The sequence below is a fragment of the Megascapheus bottae genome, chromosome 18 (assembly GCF_031878675.1).
Source record: "Megascapheus bottae isolate mThoBot1 chromosome 18, mThoBot2.hap1, whole genome shotgun sequence".
Lineage (NCBI taxonomy): Eukaryota > Metazoa > Chordata > Mammalia > Rodentia > Geomyidae > Megascapheus > Megascapheus bottae.
The window spans coordinates 36,065,154-36,087,589 of record NC_143526.1 but is presented as its reverse complement, the minus strand read 5'-3'; the positions used below and the strand labels follow the sequence as shown (position 1 = coordinate 36,087,589).

General features: G+C 46.0%; 1 protein-coding gene across 1 annotated transcript in view; it reads left to right on the top strand.

Annotated features, from left to right (window-relative positions):
* Ptprt (protein tyrosine phosphatase receptor type T) overlaps positions 1–22,436 on the top strand; it is a 679,440-nt gene that overhangs the window by 643,585 nt on the left and 13,419 nt on the right. Inside the window, exons 19-27 of the mRNA XM_090352716.1 lie at positions 1,247–1,283; positions 2,632–2,729; positions 4,947–5,006; positions 5,708–5,824; positions 7,703–7,857; positions 10,620–10,755; positions 12,821–12,970; positions 14,816–14,989; positions 18,674–18,805. Of these exons, the coding sequence (XP_090208842.1) occupies positions 1,247–1,283; positions 2,632–2,729; positions 4,947–5,006; positions 5,708–5,824; positions 7,703–7,857; positions 10,620–10,755; positions 12,821–12,970; positions 14,816–14,989; positions 18,674–18,805 (1,059 nt within the window). The remainder of the gene's footprint in view (positions 1–1,246; positions 1,284–2,631; positions 2,730–4,946; positions 5,007–5,707; positions 5,825–7,702; positions 7,858–10,619; positions 10,756–12,820; positions 12,971–14,815; positions 14,990–18,673; positions 18,806–22,436) is intronic.

Sequence of the window (22,436 nt, the reverse complement as noted above, 5' to 3'; positions counted from 1 at the left end):
CTGAGGCTTCTGGGTAGTTTACCTGATTGTGTTGGGTGCTGAGAGTTGCTCTAGAGAATGACTAACATTTGAAGGGAACCTACTGGATATTATGGAGCAAATGAAAAAGCAAGAGAAAGGAATGTACAGGAGGCACATATACTGGTCTTGGAGTTATTAGAACCTCAGCATGTGATACCAACTGCATCAAAAGCCAACAGAGACAGCAAATCTGAAGCACATCATCTGCCTTGATGGGACAAAAACATGGTGATGAAATTTAAGATCAAAGCAGTATGATTCAAACTTTACAGCTTACTTTCTTTAGAGAACTTTAGCCAAAAAGGTTAAGTGAACTTTGGTATGTCCAATGTCTCTCTATTCATGTATTCCATAATTGGCCTTTGTTTTTTAATTATCCATCTATCCATCTTCTAAATACCAATCACATTTAGTGCTCTGTATGAAATACAGATCTCTTACTCTCTCTGATGTAAGCTTCTACTCCATGAGATACACTACCTCTCTATAATAACAAATGGGACAAAAGAGAGGATCACTCACCATCTCTTTCCCAGAGTTTATGGGTCACTGGAATAATCCCACAGCAGAGACAAGATGGGTTTATAAGAGCTCTCTGAAATGCCCCAATCAGAAACTCTTCTTTAAATCGGCAAATACCTTATAGGTCTGTAAGTTCACCCCTCTGCAGGATCCTCTCTGCAGCCAGAACTTTAATTGTGAGCCCAAGTGTGCCACAGAGTAAAGCAATGTGGCGCCCTTCCCATTTTCTTTTCTTAATTGTTACTAATGCAAGATGTCAACAGCAGAATTGTTTTCTTCAGTTCTCCTCTTTGGCTGTCCCATGGGGCCTTGCAGAGTGTTCTGCATATAATTAGGGTTTAGGAGAGTCTTTGTGGTAGTTTGTATGCCCCATAAAACTGAAAACTTCCTTTCTTTTTGGAGGGCACATGATTGTAAAGGAGGCCCACCCTTAATTTTTTTGCTCCCAGGGCTAATGGCGTCAAGTCAAGCCCAAATGGTTGCCTCACAAGGAACCCAAAAGAAAAGCTAGCATCTAGTGACTTCCCAAGCACTTGGTATGCATCAGCTTATTTAATCTTTGCCACTTCTCTGGGGAATGGCTAGTACTATTCCCATCTCACTATGAAGAAACCAAGCCGGGAGAACATATTTATTTATCTTGTGCTGTTTGCAAGTTTCAAATGGAGCCTCTTCCACTCTAGTTTTTTCTCTTATTCTCTAGGGATACCATCGGCCCCGACACTACATCGCCACTCAAGGTAAGAGCCCTCCATCTACCTGATGCTTTAGAGGGGACCACAAGGATGCCAGGGAAGAGGGGTTTCTGGGAAATCACAGCAAACACCGCGGTTCTCTCTTCCAATGCCCTTTATCCTAGCACTGTTCTGTAAATGAAATGACCTCGGTCCTTCTCTGGAAAAGAGGGTGAGTTCCATTAGAAAAACCCAACCAGTACAGAGCCAGAGAACCCCTAGGGGGCCTTGACAGGAAAAGATACAAGGTAAACTCTAGGGAGGAGACCAGAAGGAGCTATCTGTCCACCAGGACATATTCCGAAGGGGAGAGGCCAGACGCACAGGCCTTTACTAGGTGCCACCTAACAGGGCTGGAGCTAAAGGTGCCTTATTGTCTCAGCATATGTGACCCCAGAGACCTACCTCCATCTGCTCTTACAAGCCTATTTTGGCAATGTTACCAGAAGGCTTAAAAATAATTATACCTCTCTAGGTGCTGGTAGCACACACCTGTCATCCTAAGCTACTCAAGAAGCTGAGATCTGAGGATTGTGGTTCAAAGTCAGCCTGGTCCAGAAAGTAGAGTACTAGCCTTGAACCAAAAAGGCTTAGGGGTATTTCCCAGGCCCTGAGTTCAAGCCCTACAATTGACAAAAAAAATCATAATCCTTCTAGAAAGAAATGTGGGAGAAAGGGGGGAGGGCAGAAGGACAATTACATTTAAAAATCATTTTTACAGTATTATCTTTGTTAGAAAATATAGTGAAAATCCTAACTGCTTGGTAATGGAAAAATATGACTAAATAAAGTGTCATCCCTCAATATTGCAGATATAAAAAATCATACTTGGGAATTTTTAAGGGCACCAAAAATGCTTATGATAGATATACTTATTGCAGTAAATACATACATATATGAATAAACACAGAAAAGTAGCATTCAAACTTTTATATCAAATACATGAATTACATTTGTAATTTTAAAAAATGATGAAGACCCAAGACATTCAAAGAGTAATTTCCTAGGAAATTGCTCTGGACTGTCAGATCCTATCTTCTACTCCTTGAGTATATTTTTTTCCCTTACCCTTAAAAAAAAGAAACCTTTTCTTTTCTGTTGAAGCTGATGATAAATACCTCCAGCATTTGGCAAGTGTAAAATTGTGCATCTTCTGCTCTTACCCTCAGCAGCAACACCCTCCCCCCCCCCCAATTCCTTCCTGTCTCCTAACTTTTTCTTTTTAAATCAAACTCCCTGGACACAGCCTCCAATCAGGACAAATACTGTGACAGGACAGGGGGAAGATGCAGTCAGAGTCAGAGCCAGTTCCTGACTTTACTGTCTCTAACCGCATGACCCTCTCTGTCGGCAGGTCCCATGCAGGAGACGGTGAAAGACTTCTGGAGAATGATCTGGCAGGAGAACTCTGCCAGCATCGTCATGGTCACAAACCTCGTGGAGGTGGGCAGGGTAAGGCTCTTCTGTAGCCATCGGGGCAGAGGGTGTTGGATATGTACCCCTAGAGTGCTTCTGTATCCTGCATTGTCCCAAGTGCCTCCCTGGTCAAGATTCTCCCAGCAGCCTCTGGGAGAGACAGAGTCCTTCCCTTGTCACAGCCCAGCTGAGTCCTTCCCGTTCAAATCCCCATCCTTTTCTCTGTTCTCACCCTACTCTGTGAATGACATCACCTCCTCTCATCATCTCATCACAAAGCCGAGTCCTGATTTTATCCACAACCATCTTCTCCTTCTTCCCATCTGTTGTCAAGTTCCGTTCGGCCATAAGAAATGACTGCTTCTGAGATTCCTGTGGACCTTCCATGCCTACTAGCCATTTTGTAGGGATGAGCCCAATAACAACATAAGCTGAGCCTTGGCCCCTGCGAATGTGAGCGTACTGCTTCGAACCTCTGATTCTTGCTGGGGGATTTTTTTTCTCCTTGGAAAATACATCTCTTCCTCATGGCTTAGAGTATCCTCCTGCTCAGCAAACGAGTGTGCTCAAGATCTTCCACCTCCAGATTTGTTATTAAAAGGTCAAGGTGGGCCAGCAAAAATGGCTGTGCTGCCCCACCTTTACTGCCCCAGCTTTAAAGATGCCTGCCATCAAAGCTCTGTTTCTTTGCTCTGTTCTCTTCCACCAACTCCTGTGGAACTCCTCCTTCCACTCGATAGGGGGCAGTATTGTCACGGCCACTCACCTTCATGTGGACAAACCCACTCACTGTTCCTTTCTTCTCATCTTTCTCTGCCTCACAGCAGCCTCTGACTCTTCACTACGCACTCCTTCTCTGACCTCAAAACCTTGCCGATCTTCAGAGCACAGGCTTTGTCTCCCTCACTGCTTCTACTTAGCCTCTGCTGTAGGCTGTCCTTAACTAGAGCTTAGAAATAAGATGATTATTCCCAACTTGCTTGTGCCTACTTGGTTAACTGTGAGCTACATAGCTTAACATCAGAACTCAAAGGGCCTCCTTGCCTATGAGAATGAACTCACTAAAGAATGGGCAGGTAAGTGTGTATCTTGGCAAGAATGGAGTAATCCATAATACAAAACAAAACACAAAAACAGAGCACGTTGACCACAGTCATGGGAAGGGGGAGCTGGGCTTTTATAATGTACTTAAAAGGTGTGCACAGCTCTCAATCAAATAGGAAATGAGGGCCTGGTGAGGTGTTATCCTCAAGTTCACCTTTATCTGGCTTACTACCCCATTTTACAGATGAGGATACAGATCTTCCCCTATCCCCAAGGGCAGATCATTTCCCTGGAAGCACCCAATGTTCAGAACCTAACATTCAGTCCATTCAGATTCTTTCCTATGGGCTTAGGCCCAGTTCCAGCTACTGTGGACACAAAGGCCAGCCCAAGGTTTGTGCATTCAGAGGCAAATCTAGGCTGGCCCCAACACATCCCTCACTAGAAGCAGATGCCCTCAATGGGTGGATCTTGAGTATGCATTGGACTTAAGGAAAAGGCAAGTCTCCCAGTAGAGCTCCTGCTTGTAGGTAGGTAATGTGGTGAACACTTATATACATCGAATGTGTCTTATAATAATGTACAAGCCAGTGTTCCTGGCTGTTATGCAGCCTGAGTTTGAAGACTAACCTTATCCCTTACCAAGCTTTCCTCTGTACAACTTTCTTCGTTTCTCGATGTTCAGATCCTCCTCTGTAAAATGGGGAGGGTAATAATATCTGTAGTTGTGGCAACAAATCAATATACGAATTAGCCAAGTAATGCTGAGTAAGTGGCGTTAGATAATGTTAAGTGTTGTCTGTCGTTCATAAGCAGAGGGTTAGGTGAGTTTCTGAAAGTTATTCAGCTACTGAGTGACAAATGAAGCAATGAACCTATTTGCCTCTACACCCTGTGGCCCCTGTATCAGTGTTTCCCTAAGTGGGTTCCACTGGAGGCTAGCCTGCAGGATGCTCAGTGAGAAGAGGGTTCCATGGTTAAATACGTTTGGGAAATGCTGGGTCCTCAGTCCCTTTTGGAGAGTCCTAAGATACAGCATCACCAGCTTGGAGGATCTGAGTAGTCCTGTAGCAAAGCAGGCTGTTTAACTTTGTTGAATCGGCACTTCCCAAACTCATTTGACCACAAAACCTTTTGTGTTTGTTTTTTGTTTTGTTTTTGTTCTGTTTTTGTTTTTGTTCTGTTTTGTTTTTACCTAATACCTATTAGCACCCAGCGGAACACACTGTGGGAAATGCCACGCTAAGCCGTGCGGCGTCCCCCGGAATGGTAATCATGCTTTTGTTCTTTTAAGGGGAAAACTCAAAAATCTTTTTCCTCCGTGAAGTGTGACTCCGAGTCCAGTGTGGGATAGCTTGTGTGTAGTTCTGATGCCCACTGCGTCAGGGCAGAGAAGAGTTGGGACTCTTCCCATTGAGCCTAGAACGTTCCATCCTTCCCCCAATGAAGAGCCTTTCTCCTACCCATCGCCAAGTACCACCTCTAATAAAGACCCTCTCCTGACTATGTGTGCTTCCACCTCCTTGCTGTTTCCCCACCCTTTATTCTGGTCTTTGCTCAGCTGATAAAACTCAGCTTCTCCTCCCCCATAACCACCAAAAGTACAAAGTTGACCTTGAACTTGTCACCAAACCCTAAGTAGGATAGTTTCCATCTGCAAAGTCAGGCTACGGATGCCCACTGGTCTCACCTAGTTCTGTCTGATCACAGTGTCATATGCATTGGGAAATCACAAGAAGCTTGGCAGAAAGAAGGTACAACTGTTATTTCTCATGGCCCTAATTCCTCTGGGAGTGAACTTGGCCCTGTGCACTTTGATGGGCCATGGCCAGCTGAGCACCCCATGGACGGGAATGCCACCAAAGTCTCCCCCTGGGTTATTTAAATGGGAAAGCCAGAGGAGATAGTTCCACCACCTGCTCACGTACCCTTGTTTCTGTCCTCTTTCCATGTCTCTCACTTGGCCACAGGTGAAGTGTGTACGATACTGGCCAGATGACACAGAGGTCTATGGAGACATTAAAGTCACCCTGATTGAAACAGAGCCCCTAGCAGAATATGTCATACGCACCTTCACTGTCCAGAAGGTAAGCTACTCTCTACTGTGGGAAGCCTGACCACTGAGCTAGCTGGCTTGTCTGTTTGCTCAGACAAGCAGAGACTAAGGCTCTGATCCAAGTCTGACTCCACAATTTCTACAACCCACAATCAGGTCAGCAAATCCCACAACTAGAGGCAGGGATGGACAGACAGACATTAACAGACACATCCATGGAATGACGACATGCCATGATGAAAACAGCAAGGCTTTTCTAAGGGTAGAAACAGAAAGCTGTGGGAGAATGGAGAAGTCAGAGAGGAACCTCCCTGGAGGGGGAAGAATTTGGGCAGAGAACGAGGATAGTGAGGTGACAGCCAAGGAAAGGATGGAAGGAATATTATTCCTGACAGTATGGAGAAGAGAAAAGCCACCACGAGTCACTGAGGTTCTCAACCAGGAGTAATTTTAGGCTCTTCAGGGGTGTTTGTCAGTGTGTTTGGGCTCTGGGGGGGTGTCATCGGCACTTGAGAGGGGCAGGTTGTTACTGATATCTGCTGGGTGGAGGCCAGAAGTGCCAAAAAATCACCCACCACACACAGCAAGGTCTCTCCTCTACCCACCTCATAGGGGGTGTGAGAAATTTATCAAGCCCAACACATTTGTTTCAAAGTCATAGGATGCTTATCTAGAATTCAGAAGGAGCTCATGTCACAGGAACACAATGAATGAGTAAGACCTAGATAATCGTTGTTGCCTGCATGGTCCATCTATTACATAGCCCATGGCAATTCTATCATGTTTCTTAAATACGGTCATTTCTTGATTTATAATGGATTGTATCCCAATAAACCCATGGCAAACTGGAAATATCCTTGAGATGGAAAAAGTAATTTTAAGAGATCCTAATCCACTTGGCACCATTGCTTGGCCACACAGGACTGATGGTATTGTATTTTTCTGTCCTGAGATAGTGTGGCAGAGTAGGAGTCTGGCTCGCTGCCCTTTATAAGAGAGTGTCAGGCTACATATGACATACTGACAACTAAGGACCATGTTCAAAGCCAGACCTGAACTAAGTCTTTAGTAGAACTAGCCACCTGAGACTTTTCCCCACCTACCACCCATTCCCCCAGCCAAAGCATAAACTGCTCTAAGAACAGAAACTATGGTTTTCTTTCTCTTTTCCTGGGGCCAACCACAAATCTAGGCACAGATGATTTGGAAATATTGTTTAACATGGGTCGAGCAGGTTCTTCCTCGTGGATGCTCCTGAGATGCACGCAAGATGTCACCAAGTGGGAAAGGCTCAATGGGGTAGACTGTGTGAGCAAAAACTGTCATTTATTCGGACAAGGGAAAAGTTAGGAAGGCAAGACTGGCCAGGAGTGTGTCAGTAAGAGAGCCCAGGTGGGAAAATGACCCCACAGCCACCATCTGTCAGGAAAGCTTTACATTGGTTTCCCATCCTATAATTCTAAGCAAGAATCTAATTAGTGAAGTATGCTCAACTTTTTAAGCTTTAAAAGCAACCCAGTGACCATCACTGACACGACAAACTAGGCAACACCAGATGACAAAAAAAGCCTTGTATTCCACTGGAAACACTTGAAACTGGATCTCCGCCCACATCCTTTCTTCTTTTATATTGTATTTAATGTACCTCCAAAAAAAACCCTTGTCAGAGAAAGTCTCCTGGGAAAAACACTGAATTCAGAATATATATGAACACCCTAAAGGCACTGAGAAGGCCTGCTCTGAAGCCACCAGTGTCACTTTAGCTAGCTGCACACCTTTCAGAGTCCTCCAGTGAAGTAACAGCACCTGACCCCAAGGGAAGGGAGATAGGGGGCTCTCCATGAATCAGCTTCTGCTCCCCACATTGAGAGCAGAGCTGGAGGGGCAGACACTTCTGTTCTCTCCTCAGAAAGGCTACCATGAAATTCGGGAGCTCCGCCTCTTTCATTTTACCAGCTGGCCTGACCACGGCGTCCCCTGCTATGCCACGGGCCTGCTAGGCTTCGTCCGCCAGGTCAAGTTCCTCAATCCCCCTGAAGCTGGGCCTATTGTGGTCCACTGCAGGTGAGTCATAGCACCGAAGAGGAATGTGCTTCTTGGCTCCTCTGCTCCAGGTAGGGGTTCCCTCACTTGCCCACTGGTCTCTGCTCTATTCCAGGGCCTAATCCCTTCCCATGGAACCAGATCCCAAAGTCTCACCACAATAGCAGAAGTGATGGTTGTGATTGTACTGAAGCAATAAAGTTGTTGGGGATGTAGGTAGAGCATTAGCAACCTTGGCTCCTTCTGCCATGCGCTCCTCCCCTATCATTTGACTTCTCATCCAACCTTGAGAGATGGGTGTTCTCATGCCATTATACAGATGAGGAAGTTGAGCTGCTGAGATAGTAGACACAGATGAAAAATGGCAGAGCTGAGATGTTGTATACGATCCCCTAGACACTCAGCCATGACTTTGTGGGACAACAGCAGAGTGCCCTGGTGTAGGCACACTTCTGTCCATCTCTGTTGTCTTTAAAATAAATCCTTGGCCTGCAGGGTTCTTAGCAGAGGGAAAATAGATTTGCCCTTCTTATGGAGAAGAAATATCTTCAGCCTTGACATAGAAAGTCACAGTGAACATGCACAGCGTGTCTTTGAAATCTCCTAAACAGAAATGAAGTAGCATATGGAGGGCACTGAGAACCAGAAAGGTTCCAATACCTAGACCTGAAGGCCAGTGACCTCGAGGCCCCTCCTTCCCAGTGCCTGTGTGTGACCTTGGGTCCAGCCCATCACTTCAGACCCTGCCTGCTCAAGTCATCTCATCCCTGCCCTGGGCAATGCCTGCCTCATTTGAGGGACCAGGATGTCTCAGACTTAGCTCCTGCCTCTCCCTGCATCCTCTCATCTTCTCTACAGTTGTGGACACACAACCCACTCCACAGAGGAAGCCAAACCCTATTGGCCTGTGGGAACAGTTTCATGTGTCCTCTGTTTTGTAACTGAGAGCCCACCAAGAATGGTGGAACATTAGCATCCGGCCTTTTCTTGTAAACAGCTGCCAGAGTAGGGAGTGAGGGAGAAAGTGGGGTAAAGGTAAATATGCATCAGGTCCTCCACCATGGACAGCTCTCTGCATGATGCCCTGTGTCTGTTGCTCAATAACAAGGCACCATAATGTATCTGAACTGAGTGGTACCTACTCCCGGGGGCTATTATGGGTTAGCTAATGTCTACTAAGTACCTGACAGAATCCCTGACATATGGTAAGCACTTAAAAATACCATCCATACTCCATACCTTTTATTGTTACCCCTCCCCAAACTGTTAATTCTTTAAGATAAGAAACAAGGTTTTATTTTTCCTCCCATCCCTAACTCCTAATTCCAGCATCTCGTGCATCATAGATGCTTGATAAATATTTGTGGAATATAAGTAGCAACTATTTATCCTGAAATTTTACTGTGCAGCCAGGCACAAAGCTAAGCAGTTTACATACATAATGCTTCTTAAATGCAATTTCACGTAATATACACATACAGTGTTAATGTGCCCAGGTATACTATCAGCTACATTTTATGAATGAGAATCATGAAACCCAGAGAGATTAAGTTGTTTTCCTAAGGTCAAACAGCTAGTAAGCAATAGAACCGGATTGAGTCCCAGGGGTCTCTTCCATATATGATGTTTAATTACTATCTGATTCTGAAACAAATATAATTCAGTTCTTATGAAGACTCTGCTAGGAAGCCTGTTATTGTTTGTGAGGAAACAGGTTCGCAGACACTCCACAACTTATTCACTATAGATCCAAGATTCCAAAGCATGTCAGGCTAGCTTTTCCCCTAAAGCAGGTTGAGAATCCGACTCTGGAGAAGTGATGAAACAGTAGTTTTCTAGGCTGACTCCAAAACATTGAGGACTCGGCTGTTGGGAGCACTGGGGAAGGTATATGGAATAAGGTTGTATGTGGTGAAGAGGACGGGTGTTTGAGAGGAAGAATAAGTCAGATTTTGTTCAGTGCACGCCATGAAATTTTATCAGGCATACAGACTGCTTCCTCCAAGTGGATTTTCCAGAAGAAAGTAAAGATGATGCCCCTCCCACACACACAGTCCCTTTCCCTGAGAGTGATTAAGCCCCATTGTCCTGTGCTCCATGGATTTATCAGACAATATTGCTTTTCTGTCTTATCCCATCTCTTCTCCCCTTTGAATTTCCTTTGATTTCCATGTTAGATAGCAACGTGTGTCTCCACAGGAGAAGCAAGATGTGACTCATCATCCAGCTGGGCTTCCTTGACAGTCTGCCTGGCCATTCTTTTCAAAACTGTGCAGCTAAGGCAAATTTTCTTTGTGTCTCTGGCTCAGCACCATTGCAGAAGTCAGCGCTGATCTGGGAAGGACTAGCCAGGCTCCTTGGCAATCTCATAGAGTTCTCTTGCCGTTTTAGGATTTGGCTCTGATTCCACTAAACAAACCATCAATGATCCAAAATTGAATATGGATTGGGAAACTTGATCTCTGGCAGGGGTCTCAGGGTTGCCAGCTGCTCCAGTTTAACAGTGCCCTGGTTTGTGGTCCAACTGCAGGGCCCTGGACTGGGAATTCCAGAGTGACTTCCTGCCTCTGGGCAGCTCAGAGGCCTGCTCTGTGATCTCCTCTTGCTCATTTTCATCAATCTACACATTTTTTGGAGGGAGGGAGGGAGAGAGAGAGAGAGAGAGAGAGAGAGAGAGAGAGAGAGAGAGAGAGAGAGAGAGAGAGAGAGAGAGGCAGGAAGGCCAGTGGCTGGTCCAAAGCTGGACCCCTAGATCTCTAACACAGAGGACCCCTCTTTTCCAGTGCTGGAGCTGGGAGGACAGGCTGCTTCATTGCCATCGACACCATGCTTGACATGGCTGAGAACGAAGGAGTGGTGGACATCTTCAACTGTGTGCGTGAGCTCCGGGCGCAGAGGGTCAACCTGGTACAGACAGAGGTGAGTTCTGGGAACTGAGCTGGCAGGATACTTAGATCCCTGGCCAAGGAGACACATAGATCAGAAAAACCCATGGGTAAAGCATCCTATAGAAAAGGACCTGGGTGTGTAAGAGGTAGGAGGGCATGACCCAGCCAGCCCTGCAGGTCTATGGTACTAGAACTCTCACCGACAATGAGAAGTGGTAAGCTCCCCATCTAAGACAGCATCCAAGTGGTGGCTGAATGGCAGCCATCAGAGAGTCTTCGAATAGTATTCCAGTGTTGGATGAAGGAATAATAGGGGGAACAGAGTGCTTGGCTGTATGCCAACCATCAAGTCAACCCATGCAGGAAGTAGCTTAAGCATCAAAACACTTGAGGACTTAAGCCAGGGGATGGAACTGTAGGAGAGACAGTACCTATCCTCTGCTGACAAGAGACAGAAGGCAAGCTACAGTCTTGGTAGTTAGTCCATTCTTCACAGCCAATGCTGTGGCTCTTATACATATTTCCATTTCCTCTATGAAGAGGGAAACGGAAAAACTCACACCTCACAAGGCCAGATTGTGATAGTACAGGAATGCATGTGACCCCCAAGGCACATTCTCTCTGCCCTGACTTATCTACTCTGTTGCTAAGCAACCCTTTCCTACCTATCTCTCTCCTCCATGTCTTGCTTTCTTATTACTGTGAGGAGCCCATCTTCTCATGAAGGCTGGGAGTACCCTGGCACTCTCAATGCTGGGGCACATAGGAGCTACACACTTCATTCATCCTGCCAAAGGCAGTTACCAAGGTCTATGGGCCTAGCAGTATCCCCTAGCTCTGAATCAAAAACTGTCTTTGTTAGGTTTATACACACAGGAACCTGCTGCAGGATCTGAGCTGACTGGCAGGCCTAGCTTCAGGATTCCAGCACTGCCACAAGAGGATTAGTTCATCTTTATCTGTTGCTAGGTCCACCATTCACGCAAGAGGCAAGCTCACTGGCTGGAGTTAGACACATGGTCCTTACTGCCTGATGTGGAGACATCTTCAAACACAAATTCATCATGATACATCCCAAGACAAACTTCAAAGAAGTAGGCCAAGTTTTGGGAGGGAAAATGTTCACTCGATAAACATTTATCAAGTGTTTACAAGTCACAGCTTCTGCTTAATAGAAAAAGCAAAATAATTCTAGAGGGAATGATATATTTAATGGGGCTTAAAGTCTCAAGAGAAGAGGACAGCAGGTATAAAGTACGGAAGTGGGAAAGGGTCTGGCACATGTTTTCAGAGCAGACTCTGAGAAAAATCCTTGAAGGCAAACTGAGTTTGTTTGAAAGGCAATCCCAAGATACACTGAATGGTGAGTAGGAAGTTATACAGGAAAAGGAAGGAAGCAGAGTGTAATTTACAACAGGAGGCTTTTTGGAGAACTTGGTAGGCTACTGTGAGACCGGTGTCTCTAAGCTGTCCCACTGACAATGTCTTGAGGCTTCCTTTATTATGTGGCCTTAGCTGCTTAGACATTTTGGCTACCAGGAAGAAATGTGTCATCAGAGAATCACAGATTATTTGTAGCAGGTAAAGGGGAAAGCAGAAGGGATGTAGACAGGACACCAAGAACAATCTGTGGGATATGTGTAGAAATTTTTATTTTTATCAAGTGGGGCTCTACTGTTCTATCTTACATAATGAACAACACACCCAATCTCTGCTATCACTATGAGCCAAGGCGATGTAGCCTGTTGGGATACAGGATTAAAAAGTAAGTATTCGATGGGCCGGGAGTTTGGCCTACTGGTATTGTGCTTGCCTAGCATGCACGAAGACCCGGGTTCGATTCCTCGGTACCACATACATAGCAAAAAGCCAGAAGTGGTGCTGGGGTTCAAGTGGTAGAGCTCTAGCCCTGAGAAAATCCAGGGACAGTGCTCAGGCCCTGAGCCCAAGCCCAGGACTGGCAAAAAAAAAAGTAAGTATTCGACAGTACAAATCATGCCCATTTTCATAAGCCCCAGGATTCAATATGGCATACCAGCGCCCGGGTGACTGCTGTTCTTACCTGGTGCCTCCCTCTCCTCTTTTTAATGTTGCAGGAGCAGTACGTGTTTGTGCATGATGCCATCCTGGAAGCTTGCCTCTGTGGCAATACCGCCATCCCCGTGTGTGAGTTCCGCTCTCTCTACTATAACATCAGCAGGCTGGACCCACAGACAAACTCCAGTCAGATCAAAGATGAGTTTCAGGTATGGGCACACATTCAGGGTCGATGGCTATCTCCACAGTTCAGATAGATGATGGTGACAAGCTCTTACAGACTGGATGACGTAAGCCATAGATATTGACTTGTTATGGAGACATAACAGAAATGGATGGCATTGATGGAGGCTAATGTGTGACACTGCACACCCAGAACTGTTGGGACAGGTGAGGAGGAAGGAGATTCATGAGTTCAAGACCTGCCTAGGCTACATAAAAAGTCCCAATCATAGTAAAACAAAGCAATACAAATAAAACATATGCACCCAGGCACACACACGCACATGTGTGCACGTGCATACACACACACACACACACACACACACACACACACACACACACACACACACACACACAATTTTTGGAAGCTACTGGAAAATCTGGAGAGGACTGAGCCCACCCTGGTCAGTGATGGTAGCCTTCTTCTTGTAGACATGACAGAATGCAGAGAGGAAGAAGGCTTTCATGCCTCTTTTTTGGTTGGTTGTTTCCATCTGGGTGTGAACTCAGGGCCTGAGCACTGCTCTTGAGATCCTTTCACTCAAGGTTATCACTCTTATCACCTGAGCCACAGCTCCACTTCCAGCTTTTTTGGTAATTTATTGGAGATTAGTCTCACAGCCTTTTCTGCCCAGGCCAGCTTCAAATTGTGATCCTCAGATCTCAACCCCTGAGTAGCTTGGGATTAAAGGTGTGAGCCACCAGCAACTGGCTTTTGTGCTTCTTCTAAAGACACTAATGCCAATTATGAGAATCCTACCCTTGTGACTTAATTACCTTCCACATGTTCCATCTCCTTAACACAGATCACACACGAATTAGGATGGCAACACATTGTTTCGGGGTGAGAAAGGAACAGAATACACAACATTTAACCTACCGTAGTTGTCACCCAGCCCACTTCAGTGGTTCTGTGCACACATTGTGAGAACTGAGAAATGTACACCCTTTCCATCTACGGCACCAGGCAGCTGCTGAATGCATTCCACAACACTGAATTCCCAGCCATTAGCAACTCTCAACCCATCACTCAGTGACGGCTGACACTTGTTTTATCTATGATTACTTTTTCTTTGTGGCAAAGTGTCAATTCTTGTCCAGATGGTGGATGGAAATCAGTTCATACACACAAGCATGAATTCCATTCTTCCTTGTCCCTAAAGGGACTCAGATTCTCTCTCCATATCTTCTCCATCAATACTTCTTCCACCAAGGGAATCAGCATTGCGACTTTTTAGAAAATACAGAATCTTGGGCCCCACCTAAACCCCCTGAATGCAAATGTGCCAACAGGCTCTTTGGGTCATGTATTTCTTACTATACATTATCCCTGGGGAATCACAACCTAGGGCCCAGCCCAGACATCATGGATACACATCTGAGCACCCAGCTGGTCAAAATCGTGTCAGCTTGGGTCTGAGACACCTGAGTGTGAGTCACTAGGCAGAAAGCTAGAGTTCTGACTTGTATCCCAGGCAGATGCCAGGGCTACAACTGGGCAAGAGCTGACAACCAGGTAAAAAGAAACACCCGTGTTGCTCAAATGGTTGGCAGGGGTTGGCAGCTTGTCTGATCCTGTGCATAGGCATGATTCCCCTTCAGCCTTGGTGTCTTGAAGGTGTCACACAGCCCTCTGGTGATGTCTGTAAGCTCAAAGGCTCTCTGACAGCAAGCAGGACATGATAGCACGTTGCCACCCTGGGAGAAACATGGGTCCTGGCAAAGAGACAGTACTGAGTTTGGCTGGAACTTATCCCTGCCCTGTTGAGGAGCCAATGTCTCTCTTGAGATTGAGGAGCAGTGTCTCTCTTACCCACCTTTGTTCCCCACAGACACTCAACATCGTCACCCCTCGAGTCCGGCCTGAGGACTGCAGCATTGGGCTCCTGCCCCGGAACCACGATAAGAACCGGAACATGGATGTCCTGCCTCTGGACCGCTGCTTGCCTTTCCTCATTTCAGTGGATGGCGAGTCCAGCAACTACATCAATGCAGCATTGATGGACGTAAGCTGAGCCCTGGCAGAAAGCCCCTGGGCTGCCATCACGGGAGAGGGAGCTGCTTCCCAAGGCATACATAGGTGGCCAGACTTCAGGAACCTGACTTCCCTGGCCATCTTGCTTCTGATGGCTGTCCTCTAGAAGTATTCCCTGAGGTTTCTGATTGAAACCTAGGCAGAAGCTATGCTCTTGGCACCCTGGCTCAAAGAGCCCGGAGAGAATAAAGCCAATGCTTAAAGTGACTTCAGTGACAGCACAAAGCTACCAGATCTGCCCCACCCCCCTCTCATCTCCAGGGGAGCTGGCTCGCAGCTGGATTTTCAGATCTGGCAGCATTTCTCATTCCAGACCTTGCCCTGAGCCAGAGGAACACTTCACAATACAGACCTACGTCCTGTCTGCTGGCCCCGCCCACTCCGCTTCCCAGACAACTCCTGTGAAAGGCAGAGGGAAGGGGGTGTGTGTAGGTGCTCCCTAAGTGGCTATGTGGCCAGTGATGGAAGGCAGCAAAAGGAACAAGGACGGGAAGCAGGCCACATTCCTGATTACCCTGTTATGAACATCACCCGATTTTCCACCATCATTGCAAGAAGGGGACTTTGCTGTGGTTTGGGATAGTCTGCCCCACCTCTAGTGAGACCTGTGCTTCTACTCATGTGCTTCTCCCTGGGGTTTCTAGTTCTCAGCATCCTACCTCCAGATGTACAGATGTTTGTATCAGGAATCATCTTGTTCATCCAAGCACACTGCAACAGAGGAAACAGGCCATATTTTGAAAGAGATACTCCCAAGGTCACCTAGAAAACAATGTGGCAAAACCAAACCCAAAGTTCTTTGGCTTTCTGCCCTTCAGTTCTATTTCTGAGCCTACCCACAGTTTGCTTGATCCAGTAAGATAGAGATATTGTACCTTTTAAGTCTGCCCATCCACCACTCCCCACCCTGAGGGCACATCTGTGTAGCCCCAATGGCCCCCTCATCTCTCTTAGAAAGGACAGAGTGTATAGTGCTCTCTTTTATAATCAAATCCAGCTACTTCTCTAATCTGTGATCCTCCCAAAATTCCCCTCAAAAATCCTAGGTGTGGGCTGCAAGGAAGTGATGGGAGGCCAGTATCTTAGCTCTTAAGAGGCTTGCCCTGGGCCCAGACCACAGGAGCTAGGAGTTTCCATAGAAATTCTGAATCTACAAGTAGGGAGTCTTGTCTGGGTTAGTTCCAAGAGCTGGAAATATAGCAAAGACCTCTGGAATCAGCTGAAGACTTTCCAAGGTCACTGTGTGTGTGTGTGTGTGTGTGTGTGTGTGTGTGTGTGTGTGTGTGTGTGTATGTGTGTGTGTGTGTGTATGAGAGAAGAGATCTAGGGGTGTACCCACACATCCAAGCTCCTCAAACCATTGTTCCCCCACATCATATTCCTGCCTTCTACATCCAAGCAAGGATCAAGCAAGTGTCTGGCCTCTACTTAGTAGGTTAGATGGTGCCTGGAGTCAAACGCTTTTTTCTAAGCTCTGATTCTGATTATATTCTCTTTGTCCACAGGGCATTTCTCCTGTAAGCCATCATTGGGGCCTTTGCCTTTCTTATATTAAAAAAAAACTCCTTATCTGTATTCCAGCTCAGTCTGTGCATTATCTGGTAACCATAGCAGCTTTGCCTCTAGCAGAAAAATATGAAGTCCTCTGGGTTAATTTTTAATGTTTCCCCTGGTAAAGGATGATGTTATCCATGAAATGGATTGCTGGCTGATCCCTGAAACCCAGCAGGAGCACGGATCTCGAACATATTTTCAGATAAGGCTTTGTCAGGCATGCTGGCCTAATAGTGCATTTATCACCAAGACAAGGAAAAGCAAAGAAAACTAACATATCCTGAGTGTTGGGCCCCTGTCGGAGCCTGAATTTGTACTGTCTCGTTCTGCATTTGAGAATTCTTCTCTCCATTTTTTTCTTGCAGAGATATTAAGGATCAGTAGGTCAACTGAAGGTCAACCAAATCAGGAAGGATGGAACCAAGGATCTGAGAGCCCTGTGTCTGTGGTCTCTGAAAACCTAGATTCTGTTTTTCTAGGTCTAGAAATACATCAAAAGCTAGTTTGTGCATGGCTGGGGCATTTGGTTTCTGAGTAGTTCAATAGTTTGCCTTCCCAGATCCTTCCTCTAACCTTTTATTGGCCAGGAGACGGAATACAGATCTTTGAACATAGACCTATTTCATGCATACATCCATATTAACAGTGTCTTGTTCGTGCTTGCTAAGGTCTCTGCCTCTTTTTCCTCCCCATTTCCTTCAGATATAACTCGACTGAAAAGGCCTGTCACTCCTACAGGAACCATCTCCGAAGGGAATGTGGCTAATTCTCAGATTCCTCAAATCCTTGAGAAAGTAGAGACAGTACTCCGTCTTTCCAAATGCCTCCTCACAGGGCATCATGATAGACAGAGCCCAGTGGAAGTTTATAGAGCCTTACAGGCCTTTTGTTTTGTTTTGTTTTGATTTTCTGGGCCACCTTTTCCCCTGCCTGTGGAATGGAGCTAAATTAATTCATTTATTCACTGGAGCTGCATTGTATTTAGGCACCTGCAGTACTGAGTCCTGTAGTGGGCTTATAGTCAGATTCTTGCTGACTAGTCTTTTCCTGTACAAGTCTCACGCAATTGTATGACTTTGGATTTATGAATTCTATTTTCCAGGTAAAGAATCAAGGCTTTGGAGCCATGTAGTAAATTACCAATGCTAAGAAACCCTTATGTCAGCCAGGCACTAGTCACTCATGCCTGTAATCCTAACTACTCAGAAAGCTGAGATGTGAGGGCCATGGTTTCAAGCCAACCTGGACAGGAAAGTCCTTGAGACTCCTATCTCAGATTAACCACCAGAAAACCAGAAGTGGAGCTAGGATCGAAGTGGTAGAGCACTAGCCTCGAGCAGAAGAGCTCAGGGATAGTTCCCAGGCCTTGGATCCAAGCCACACAACCAACAAACAAAGAAAAAAGTAAAAGAATCCTTTATATGGCCCCCACAGGAAGATCTCTACCAACAATGCTTAACAAATGGATGAATAAAAGGGTTGACAATGGGTGAATGAATAGAGGGATGAATGACCCATAACTTACAGGGCACAAAGCTGGATTCATACCCCATATCTCCCTAACTCTAACCTTTCACTGCTCCATTGGTTGTAGGACACATTACCATCTTCTGCCAGGATAGTTTCATCCTTAACCCAGCATAGAACCAGGAGTAAATTGTGCAATATAAGCCCCTTCAGTGGCCATCCCCCTTCCTGCTTTCCAGAATCACAGGCTCAGGGCAGATTCTTTACATCCCAAGAGGTGTGTTGGCCGGCAGAGCCACAGATCTGCATCCAGAATCTTTTATTTCACCTTGTAATGATAATTATTTGCTGAGCCCCAAGACATAAATAATTTATTTAGATAATCCCCATCCAAGTGACACTTTGCTAATGAAATGTCTTAGTTTGGAGGAGAATGTGTTCATTAGAAGAAGGTCCCCTTGTCCCCAGGACACTCACTGGGAGATAACAGACTGGGCAGGTTCTATGTACTATCCATTTGGCAAGATCAGAGCCTCTGGCAGCCATCCGAATCTCATCATCATCATCATCATCATTGGAATAACATTGATAGATATGTCATTCACAAAAACCTCTCTGTCATTCCTTTATTCAGAGCCACAAGCAGCCTGCTGCCTTTGTGGTCACCCAGCACCCTCTACCCAACACCGTAGCGGATTTCTGGAGGCTGGTCTTCGATTATAACTGTTCCTCTGTGGTGATGTTGAATGAGATGGACACTGCCCAGGTAAGTAGAGGTGCTTTAGCTTCTACAGGTAGGTCCGCGTGGGTCAGGAGAGCCAGGCTGTAGATTTGGAAGGAGACTGTGATGAGCACTGTTGATGTATCATGGGCTGGGTATTGTCTGACTTGCATGCCCAGTCTGCTGCCCGCAGACACAAGGGCACTCCTACGGATCCTCTACTCCAAACCTCCAGTAGTGACTACTTGGCCAGCAGCTCCCAGGGCCGGCCTCTATTATTTATGTCTCAGACACCATTCAAGGTCATTCTCTAACACTGAGCTTATAAGCTAAGAGGTCCCCCTCCCAACATGGGGCATCTCAGACCCTGAAGAAAATCCAATGCCTGTCTATATCCAACACCTAAGCCCTTCTTCTTCCATGTGCTGGTAGAACCTGGAGCTTGAACCTAGGAGATTAAAATCTGAGCCCTGTCCCAAGACTTTGCCCTTTTAGGTATGCCTGCTCTAAACATCATCTGCCTATGATACATCTTCATACTTAGGACCTACAGGGCATGTCTTGAGACAGATTCTGAGTCCTGCCCACTCTGTTCTCAGGCAGCCCTTCCACAGAGGAATTGATGGCAATCGCCTTTCAGATGTTTGCAAACCTGTCTTTTCATTGCTTTGAGGAAACCTCAAAAACACAACTCATCATAGTGACCTATGAGTTCTGGTTTTATAAAGGCCTTGGGTGGGAATAACTTTTCTTCTTGTGGCTCTGAGCTATAGTCTCGGCCTTCCAGGAGCTTCGACTCTTGCTACAGAGACAGATGGGTAAACTAGACCATCCTCATATATTCATACTGTAATAGAGGTCAGCAGTGAAATGCTGTGTTGACCAGGAAACAGGGACCAATCAATTCTGCCCAAAGAGTGAGAGTGAGGGGAGACCTCGAGAAAGATGGCCTTGACCTTGAGGAAGGCAAGAGAGAATTTGGTGTACAGGGAATAAACTAACTGGAAAAAGGCACTCCTGGCAGATGGGCCGGCAGGGGCAAGACAGGGCAGATAAATGTAGGCTTGTTTGCAGATAATTCCTGTTCCACTGTGACAAGGGCCAGGGCTACTCTGAAAGAAAAAGAGCATGTTGAGACAGGACATGCCAGCAAGACTCAGCTAGTTTGCAGAAATTCTCTGTGCCAAGCTCAGGAGATTGGGCATTAGATTGAAGTGTTGTGTCAGATTTTTACTTTGTAAGCCACCTAATCCTTTCCACTAATAAAAGCTTTTGTGCAAGTCCACTGTATAAGACAGAGATCAAGAGTTGCTCTTGGCCAGGCGCCTGTAATCCTACCTACTCAAGAGGCTTAGATATGAGGATTGTGGTTCAAAGTCATCCCAGGAAGTAAAATCCATGAGACTCTTAACTCCAATTAACCACCAAAATCCAGAAGTGGAATGATGACTAGCTTTGAGCAAAGCTCTGGGACAGAACCCAGGCCTTAAGTTCAAGCCCCAGAACTGGCATAAAACAAAACCAAAAGGTGATAGTATGGAAATCTGAGGCAGAGATCCGACCATCACCCACACTGATAATTCACCTTCGATTAGTGGCTGTCAGACTCAGACACTGTGGGCACCTAGCACTCCCTGGAGCCCAGTTAGAAAGACTTTCTACCCAGTCAGAAGAGATTATACAAAGTTTCTCCATAGAGGGATGAAGCCAAGGTTCCAGTGAAAATGTACAGTCCAAGAGCAGGGAGGCAGAGACCAGAGGTGAGCAGAGAGATGTCACAAGTGTGAAGGGGTTGAAGCTCGGGGGTCCAGGGAGATGTGAACTGAGGAAGTGTTTTGGAAGAATGTTCCCACTGTTGGAGCAGCTGTGCTTGGAAGGTGAGTGAGAAGAAAGTTACAGATGATGGGAAGTGTCTCATCTGGGTCATCAAGCATCCAGGATTCACCCAACCCACATGGGAAGGCTGGAAGGTAAGGGAGGCAGGGAGATGTGTGGTAGGAGGGGCTGAATGTGAGGTTCAATTTGGGATGTGCCTTTGAGAGACTTCTCAAGACATTCCCTCCATTCATGCGCTCCATGTTTATGGAACATCTGCTACCACAATTCATTGGAAGTTATTTTAGAATCTTGGACTGTGTGAGGGAAGACAGACAAGAAAATTCCCATCTCCTGCACTTTCTCCTCTAAAAGGGAAGACAGAAGAGAAACAGCACATGTTCTCTAATGTATTCTGTATGTTAGGAAGGCAGCAAGGGTACGGAAAAGACAAAGAAGGAAGGTGGTATGAGGGAGATCAGAAGGCTGGGTACAGGGCAGAGGATGTAGCTATCATAGCCTGGTTCAGGCAGGCCAGCTAAAGAACATTTGAATCTGGACACAAAGGAGGTAAGAGAGTGAACCCATGTGCCTCTGTCTAGGAGACAGTGTTCCAAGAAGAGTTTCTGGGACAGGAAAGGGTGTGATGAGAGCAGACTGCAGTGATAGATATAACCAGACCAGATCACAGAGTTTTGGAAATCATGGGGAGAAGTCATAGGAAGAATATGCTGTGTGTGTCCTGGTACTGAGGTTTGAATTCCAGGCCTGAGCACTCTCATTTATTTATATTTCCCACTCAAGGCTGGCACCCTACCACAGCTTGCCAGCTTTTTTGCTGGTTAATTGAAAATAAGAATCCTACGGACTTTCCTGCCTGAGCTGGCTTTGAACTGTGATCCTCACATCTCAGCCTCTGGGATAGATAGGATTACAGGTGCGAGCCAAGGACATCTGGCTTCATAAAAAGAATTGGGGGTTTCAGTTTGTGAGAACTGGAGAGCCATTGACACTTTAGGCAGAGAGGCGCTATCATCTGACTACTTACAGATGATCAGCCAGCTACTCTGAGGAGAGCAGAGTCTTGGTAGGGAGGTAAGTTGCTGAGAGCAAAAGCAGAGACCATAGAGAAAAAGCTCCTGCAGTATGCAGGTGGCAGTAACAGAGCCTGAACCAGGAGGGACAGCCGTGGCTTGAGTTCTAAATACATGCAAGAGGAACAGCTGGCAAAATATGCCAGCAGGTGGAAGATGGAATGTGAAGGAAAAGGAGGAATCCAGGACAACTCTAAGGCTTGGTGCCTGAGTGAGGAAAGACTAGAAGCTTAAGTAAATGATGGGAATAAATGATTGGGGATTTCCAGTGCTCCCAGAAGATTTCCAGAATCAGAAACCATCACGACCACTAAAAAGTAAAGGTGGACTACACTTGATGTGTGACAGGGCCTATGAAAACCTGTTTACTCTTCTCTTTTTCTTACGTCTTGAGTATAGAACTGGTGTTTCAAAGAACCCTCCTTTGGGGACATGCAAAGTCAAACCTGTTTGCTATGGCTCTCTTTTGGGGGTGGGAGGGCATGTTTCAATCCCAGATGTTGATACAGAGAATTAAGTCTCTAAATGCAAAACCATCAGGCTTAGAAGCACCCTGAGGTTGGCTGCCATACACAGCTGGCAAGCATCCCCTGAAATCGGCAGATGAATAGAGCACTTATTGATATAAATATCATCACCACAGCAGCTGGGCGCCTTGCAAAAATAAACAATGACACAGTATAAGCACCAGAAAAGCACCCTTTGGCACCTGGGAAGGCGGTTCTTGGAAGTGGCATCAGCTTTAGGCTTGCCAGCAGTGTTCCTGC